The 7593-nt window shown below is 39.8% G+C and overlaps 2 protein-coding genes across 2 annotated transcripts; both read left to right on the top strand.

Moving 5' to 3' along the window:
* The first annotated feature begins 1085 nt into the window (after positions 1-1085).
* Positions 1086-4870, top strand: LOC103474389 (transmembrane protease serine 2-like). Its single transcript, XM_008425296.3, has 9 exons — positions 1086-1167; positions 2496-2588; positions 2719-2832; positions 3203-3332; positions 3420-3530; positions 3622-3665; positions 3755-3917; positions 4006-4178; positions 4731-4870. Exons 2-9 carry the CDS (start codon positions 2561-2563, stop codon positions 4868-4870), a joined length of 903 nt encoding a protein of 300 aa, XP_008423518.3. The 5' UTR covers positions 1086-1167; positions 2496-2560.
* An 8-nt stretch (positions 4871-4878) lies between these two features.
* On the top strand, positions 4879-6642 carry LOC145554509 (transmembrane protease serine 4-like). Its single transcript, XM_081614395.1, has 3 exons — positions 4879-5126; positions 5749-5901; positions 6237-6642. The coding sequence occupies exons 1-3, from the start codon at positions 5004-5006 to the stop codon at positions 6252-6254; spliced, it is 294 nt and encodes a 97-aa protein (XP_081470521.1). The 5' UTR covers positions 4879-5003; the 3' UTR covers positions 6255-6642.
* Positions 6643-7593: the final 951 nt, after the last annotated feature.

Raw genomic sequence — 7593 nt, forward strand, 5'->3', positions numbered from 1 at the left:
CTCGTCATTGCTTTGTGATTTGTAATGATTGTGTGTTTAGATTGCCACAGTGAGTGATGAGGATCTTTTATTTCACTTGATAATTAACTAATTGGGGGCATAATGTCCTTTTATTTAGTGAGGGTCCTTATGAATATGACTAATTTACAAAAACTGAATTAAATGCTTATTTGTATCTATACGTCTGACAGATGTAACATCACTGATGCAGCCAACTTTGAGAACGTTTCTCAAAAAAACAAAAAAATAAACTTAACAGAAAATGTACCTATAGAGTAAGAAACTCCATTTTATTTTCTACGCCTGGCTGAAGATCTGATTGTGTTCATCTGGATTCCTTGCACTTTTGTTGTGCAATGTGAGAAGCCCCAGCGTGAGACTGGGTGTTCTTTTACCAGCCTTTGTTCTGGTAAAACAAGGCTGGTTCGTTTCTGGAAGCTTAAAAGCGACTGTGTGTGAAGTGCAGGAGTGGCCTATCAGACGTTTACACAAATGGTTTTATTTGATTATTTGCACTGAGACAATCCTGCAGGGCCGAGCAGAAATTAGATGCTGAAGGGCCGAATCGGGTCAGACAGTCGTTTCACCTTCAGAGCCGAGCACTGATTCTGGGCCAGGCGTGTGGATCGGAAATTAAAAAAATAATAGTTGAGTGACCACAGGAAGAAACTTCACCAGCCAGAGATTACTGCTGGATTAACAGATGATGCTCACCAATCCAGTAAGTTTTCTAACCAACTTCATTTCTTGAATCCGTTTTTTTTTTTTTTTAGGTGCTCAATTGTGTATGTTTGAATTAAAAATGTATCTCGCTGGTTTCACCTTTGCTTAAAGAAATTACATTGGTGAATCTCGGTTGCGTTTCTTTTGCATTCTGAAGGTTAGATTTATATACTTTTACAACAGCTTTACAAAGTAAGCGTTCGGTCACACTAACCTTCAAAATGTTTCAGTTTTTAAAAAGTAGTGAATATTAAGGCACTGGATAAACGACTTATATTTTGGATGCTTGTATTTCTTTACAACAGTATCCCAGCACAGCTCCATCTTTTACCTATGAAGATGACAAAAGGAAACTAAGTGGATCTGATGTTAAACCGCAGTATGTTCACCATGTGACTCTCACACCTCCACCAGAGATCAGCCTCTCCATCCCTCCCAAAAAAGGTAAATCTGGACTCCTTTTTATCACCACTTTATCAAAAAATATCCTTTTAGTCCATCCACAAGAAAGTAATATATTGTGAAGGCACATTAAGATAAAGAAAACTTATTAATTGTTGTTATAGGCTGCAGAGAATAAAAAAAATAAATTAATTAATTTGTCTACAGAATCTGAGTTAGTTAGAAATCTAACATCAGTGCAACCTCAACTAAAACAATTAACACTCGTGTGTATTAGTCAGAAAACTCACAAAGAAATTTAAAAAAAAGTCCCTCAGAATGAGTAATATTCTGGAAAACATCTAAAGCTGGACTTATCAAGTAACCAGAGGAGTTTCTGGAATATTTTTAACGACGCCAAAATGACTTTGATTCTGAATAAGAGGCTTTATGTTCAGAGAGACACACAGGCTTAAGAAACATATCCAAACTCCAGTTGAAAGTATCATGGATTGGGTTTTAGATGACGGGAACGATTTCTACTTATTTTTAAGTTCCATATGGAAATGTTCCTTGCAAAAGCAAAAAGTTTTTAAGACGTCAAAACCATAAATAGATGTGTTTTATTGGGATTTTATGTGAAATCAAAGTAGTGCATAACTGTAAATTGAAAAGAAAAGCATATATAGCTTTCAATATATTTTGCTCATAAAAAGCTGAAAAACATATTAATACATGTAGTTAGCCGCCCTCTACTATTCTAGTCCCTGCCTTCAGATTTTATTTAATTCATAAAGTCTGCCTGTATATAATTTAATCTCAGCATAAATTCTATGGGATTTTGTTGGAATGATCCATTTTAAATAATTATCAACTAAGAAATGATTCATTTCTAATGCACATCATTGTTCTGGAAAAGTTTGAAGCAGTGTTAGGTTATAAAACATTAACCAGTTGATGGCAAGATCGGTGGAGGTATTGTGTAAAAGAAAAAAAAATCTCCTTTCATCAGAAGACTTGAGACCAACATTTACCTTCAATTAGGACCTTGATTCTGCTCTTATGCACTAGTTTTCAGTTCCTTCTGCTACATAAATTAGGATATAAGGCATCAAACAGGTATGAATACTTTGCAAAGTGATGATGTGCGTGAGAAAATTAACTTCACACCATGAAAACCATCATGTTCATTATAACCCTTTAGCCCCAAAGTTCTTGATGAAAAGTCTCCCCTGTGCTTCAGCGTTCAGGTTACTCCTTACAGAGACGAAAATGCAAATATGTAGCTCAGGTCAAACTTTGGCACAAACATACTGAGATCTAAAGCAGCAGCATCAGATAGTGGATTTGGACACACAAGAGAGGCTTCAGTTCACTGTGTTTCCTTTCAGGTGTCAAAGAAAGATGTGTGAAGTTCGCTGTGGCTGCTGGGATCTCGCTGCTGCTCCTCCTGCTGATGGCTGGAATCCTGCTTGGTTATTACTGTGAGAGCTGGGATTACCTGGATCGCAAAAAAACAAACAAACAAAAAAGAAACATGTATATGGAGGGTTTTTGCAGATAAATGTGTAGCTTAACAAATACTTCTTTTATTGGTTTGGTCGCATTGTCCAGATTCCTCGTCGTGTTTACATGGAAGGAAGTGTGGAGATGGGAACTGTGTGTGGGAATCCCAGTGGTGTGACGGAGTGAAGGACTGTCCTGCAGGCCAGGATGAAGCTAACTGTGGTAAAAAAATAAATAAAATAAAGTATGCAAGGAAACAATCTACGCCATCAGCTGAGACACTAACAACCTTTCTTATAGGTTCCTCCCTAATAGTTAGTTTAATATATACTGGCTTTACATCAGAGTTCAAGATAATGAAATTAAAATATCGAGCATTACACTGAAGAGCCCTTATCCACTTTGGAGCACGGTGATGGCTGCATTATGCTGCGGAGATGCCTGTGAAGACTAAAGGCTTTCTTTTCCATCTCCGCATGAATTCTAGGCATTGTTTTCGTATTTTCTGAGTATGTCTCTTGTGTTTGCGCTTTAGATCTGACCCAGACGCTCAGATAATATCTTTGTGTGGATTTTTTTATTTTGTTCCTAGTGAGAGTCCGTGGCTCGAACTTCCTGCTTGAGGTTTACTGGACTCCTACTAAAGACTGGAGGCCGGTTTGTTTTGAGGGCTTCAGTGAGCAGCAGGGTAAAGTGAGCTGCCAAGACATCGGTTACAGCAGGTACTGTTGATGAAATGTAAACTAAAACACGGAGAAGAGATTTTATTTCTAATTTAACCCTGTATGTTTGAACGTGTGTATTGACAGGGACACATATTTTAAATCAGGACAGCAAACGACTGACTCTACTGGTGGATTTTTATCAGTGAAGCGAAGCTCCAGCCATCAGGCGTCTATACTGAGACAACTCGTCCTCAGGTCAGAGCTGATGAAGAGAATAAAAGTTCTGTAGAAAACTCACACTTAAAACTCCCTGATCCCATTTTTCTTTCCCCTCATGCTGTTTTAGCAAATCCTGCAGCAACAACAGCATAGTGACGCTGCGGTGTACAGGTGTGTTGAACATTCTCCCTCCACTCAATCGTCTCCTCGCGACCTGGATGTGGAATCCAGTGAACACTGACTGCAGGCTGTGTTTTCAGACTGTGGGAGCAGGGAGAACTCCAGTGAGGCCCCTGGGCCCCAGCTGGCCCCTGTGGGCTCCTGGCCCTGGCAGGTCAGCCTCCATGTTGCCGGGTCTCATCGCTGCGGGGGAGCAATCATCTCTCCACGCTGGATCGTGACCGCAGCCCACTGCGTGAGGAGGTAGGAGTTTCTTCAGCTCCCTCTTTAAAGCAGAGGATGAAGTCAGATCCATGCTGACCCTGCTGGTTGGTTTTTCCTCCCTCTCCAGGACTCCGAGTCCTGAAGCCTGGGCAGTGTACGTGGGGATAGTGGACCCACTGGGTCCTCTGTTTAACCCTGCCCACGCTGTGAGTCGGGTAATAGCACATGAACAATATAACGGACAAACTCGGCAAAATGATGTCGCTCTAATGAAGCTCTTTGAGCCTTTGGATGCCACAGGTACTTAAAACACGCAGCAGCTTGCAAAAGTACAACTTTAATATTTTTTTTCTCTCCATTTAATCAATATGCAACCACAAACATCTGTGTATTTTTCCTGATAAACTAAGACAAAGTAACACCTTATTGTGAAGTAGAAGGAAATAAATTCAAGGTTTTTAGTATATATATTTTTTGTTCTAGCTGTATCTTCAAAATAAAATTCACATTAAAAAAATTCAAAACTTATTTGTGTTTGAAATAAATAATAATAATAATACAATGTTATAAACATCGTTCAAAGAAATTACAACATGGTCAGATTGGCGCTAACACAGTTATGGACGCTGGGCACGCCACACTTTTTATTTGAAAACCATCTCCATTTCCTTCACTTTGTAATCGTCTGTCAGTAAAGCTATAAGATAAATCAAAGGTTGTGGTTGAAATGTGGCTCCAGACGGAGCATTACAGATTCGCTTCTTAGAAAGCCAACACTAAAGAGTCACTCTGATCAACGCAGCACGAATGTTTTCTCTGTTAAACCTAAAACCGAGCATCTTCCTGCTGCAGCTTCCAGCAAAGTCAGACCCGTGTGTCTCCCCAATGCTGGTCTAAACATCACTGAGCCCGAGAAGAGCTGGGTGACGTACTTCGGCTCCGCAACAAACGAAGGCGAGACAGAGGTTCTAATAATCAAAGCTGTCCACTAGATGGCGCCAAAGTTCATGACATAAAACCACTGTAGTAAAACGTCTTTGGGGAGCGAAATGCTGAGAGAGGTAAAGCAGGGATGAGTGGCTCACCTGTTTGGTTTCTCTTTCAGATTCTGGTTCTCTGTACCTGATGGAGGCTGCGGTGTCACTCATCCCCTCTGCGGAGTGCAACAGCTCCGCAGCGTACAGCGGCAGGATACCGCAGGATGTGCTCTGCGCTGCAGAGTCAGAACCAGGAGCCGGCGTGTGCCACGTAAGAGCAACTCACCAGCAACATGACGCACGTGACGTGTATCACGAACAGCGGACAGAGTTTGCTGCACAACTTTGCCCTGAGCAAAGCCAGACAGTCGCTGCCTTGTGTCCAGGCATCAGCGGTGCATTTCCTGAGATCGCATCGATAATAAAACTCACCTGATGCTGTAAAAGAGAGAGCGCCCGGACAAATGACTGGCTGCTTTTTCAACCGCAGACAGATGGGTTTCTGTTCAGGGAGGAATTTAAAGCATTTTTATGCTCTTATGTAATTTGCTTTAAGGCACAGTTGGACAAGTCCCGCATTATCCGGCACACATGGCAGCAGATTAAAATAAATACATTTCTGTGTCTTATAACAAACCACTTATACAGCACAGCCCTACAAGGCATGTTCAGTTAGAGCTCAGCTGACCATGATGTCACTTTACTGCAACTATTCAGTCCTCTTCATTGATAAAAAGAAATCCCTCAAAGAACATTTTTGAAATAAATAAATAAATAAAAATCCTATCAGTCTGAGTCTTTGTGTTGCGCATCCGGATTCACAGAGTGATTGTTTATGATTTGCGTGACTCTGTAGCTGACCGCTTGTCTGCTGTATTTGTCCTGAACTTCAGCCGGACAGCGGCGGCCCCCTGGTGGCCCAGATGGATGGACTGTGGTGGCTCTTAGGTGATGGTGTGTGGGGGGGACACTGCAACGGACAGAATAAACCAGGCGTCTACACCAACATAAAACACCATCTGAACTGGATCTACCGACAGATGCAGGTAAAAGTCTGTCTGCGGGTGTTTTTTGGTTCTCATTTTATTCAACTGTAGAGTAGGAGATGCTGCAATGTGGCCATTGCTGTGGCTGTAACGATTAATGTGATAACGATCACATTAATCGCTGTGATTAGTGCGATTTAATAGCAATTAATCAGTTGACCCAGTTCTGCCAATCAATAATGCAGACTGGCTTTCTGATCTCCTGCTTTCTTAAAATATTGTTTGGAAGTTATTTAGATGTTATTTATTTAAATAATAGGAAATGGTCTTTTTAGTCCACTTTGCAAGCAATGTGGAACCAGGTTCATAGCGATGTTTCTATTTTGTGTTTACAGAAGCATCAAGATGTCTGACGACGGGACCAAAGGCGATCAGCAAGACAAGTTGGATAACTTGTCTTGCATATTACATGAAGACATTGTAATATTGTCTTCATGTTCCTCTATAATCCTGTATAATGCAATTTTTTTTTTTTTACTTCCTTAAAAAAAATTTTTCATAGCCTAAAAGAAAAAAACAGATCAGTCACAATATTAACACATCTCTGCTTACCCCCATATCTAGAAAGTCCCAAATGTCTTTTCAGCAAAAGGATTTCCACACGGAGGCGGGAAAAAAAAGAGATATATGGAATATAAAACGATGGTGCCATGTGTTTTATGAAAAGTATTACGCTATTGTCTCTCTGAAAAAGTATGTGTTATCTTACTGATTATATCTTGGGTTTTTTTGGAGGGGGGTGGGTGGGGGGAAGGCAGGGTTTGTCACATTTTAAAGTTTCAGACCGTTTATTGCCACAGCATCTGAACTTTGACTAGGCCATACTTAAGGTCTTTATTTGAATCAAGGGATAAAAACTACCTGTTTGATTAATAACTATAATATTGGTCAATATATTTTATGTATATTTGAATATTACTGATGATTTTTTTATGATGGCCGTTGAGTAAATAGGTTTATTGCTTGTTTCATAATACGTTAGTGTATTATGTTTTTGTCATGTAAAAAACTTTGAACTGCCCCGATGCTGAAATGTACTACACAAATAAACTTATGATTTATTATTTAAATAATTACATACAGGTCAAAAATGAATAAAATATTTCATTTTTGAGCCATTTAAAATTGGACCTGCTGGTGACCTGGATCGTTGTCCAGCTGTGAACTTATGGCTCTGCCATTAAAGCAGGTTGTCCCAGTTCACACGTTTCCATCAGTGAGAGCCACAGTTCATCATACTGCGACCACCAGGTTTGAAATGTTCTGTTTCTGAAATATCCCAGTAGTTTTCACTGAGATACCTCTTCAGATTCGTTGCAACAGACTGGCTCTATTAAATTTTTTTATTTTTTATTCTACAGGTCAAGCAATAATCAGGCCCGGGTGTGGCTAGTGAGCGAACTCAGCCGTTCATAAAGACATGCAAATCGCAGTTCTAATCATCCCAAACTTAATCATTTGGGATGATTAGTTTTTTGACAAAGGGTCCCATTGGTTTATATAATCTTTCCCCCTGTAAATATTAAGTCATTTGAAAACTGCATTATATTTTCACTCAGGCTGCCTGACTTTAAAATTAGCTTGATGATGTTGAACATTTATTTATTTATTGGAGACAAAATAAAAACAGAACTAATCTGTAAGATGAACTTTGTCACACAGCTGTCTAATGACTGCCTTTACAACTCAGTC

The sequence above is a fragment of the Poecilia reticulata genome, chromosome 13 (assembly GCF_904066995.2).
Source record: "Poecilia reticulata chromosome 13, P_reticulata-male-v2, whole genome shotgun sequence".
NCBI lineage: Eukaryota > Metazoa > Chordata > Actinopteri > Cyprinodontiformes > Poeciliidae > Poecilia > Poecilia reticulata.

What these genes read in the sequence shown, in the direction of transcription:
- LOC103474389 (XM_008425296.3), top strand. Translation starts at nt 2,561, where the DNA reads ATGGCTGGAATCCTGCTTGGTTATTACT. An exon ending in CCAGGATGAAGCTAACTGTG is followed by an intron (nt 2,833 to 3,202) that starts GTAAAAAAATAA and finishes TTTTGTTCCTAG; the next exon opens with TGAGAGTCCGTGGCTCGAAC. An exon ending in TGAGCCTTTGGATGCCACAG is followed by an intron (nt 4,179 to 4,730) that starts GTACTTAAAACA and finishes TTCCTGCTGCAG; the next exon opens with CTTCCAGCAAAGTCAGACCC.
- LOC145554509 (XM_081614395.1), top strand. Translation starts at nt 5,004, where the DNA reads ATGGAGGCTGCGGTGTCACTCATCCCCTCTGCGGAGTGCAACAGCTCC. An exon ending in CAGGAGCCGGCGTGTGCCAC is followed by an intron (nt 5,127 to 5,748) that starts GTAAGAGCAACT and finishes CCTGAACTTCAG; the next exon opens with CCGGACAGCGGCGGCCCCCT.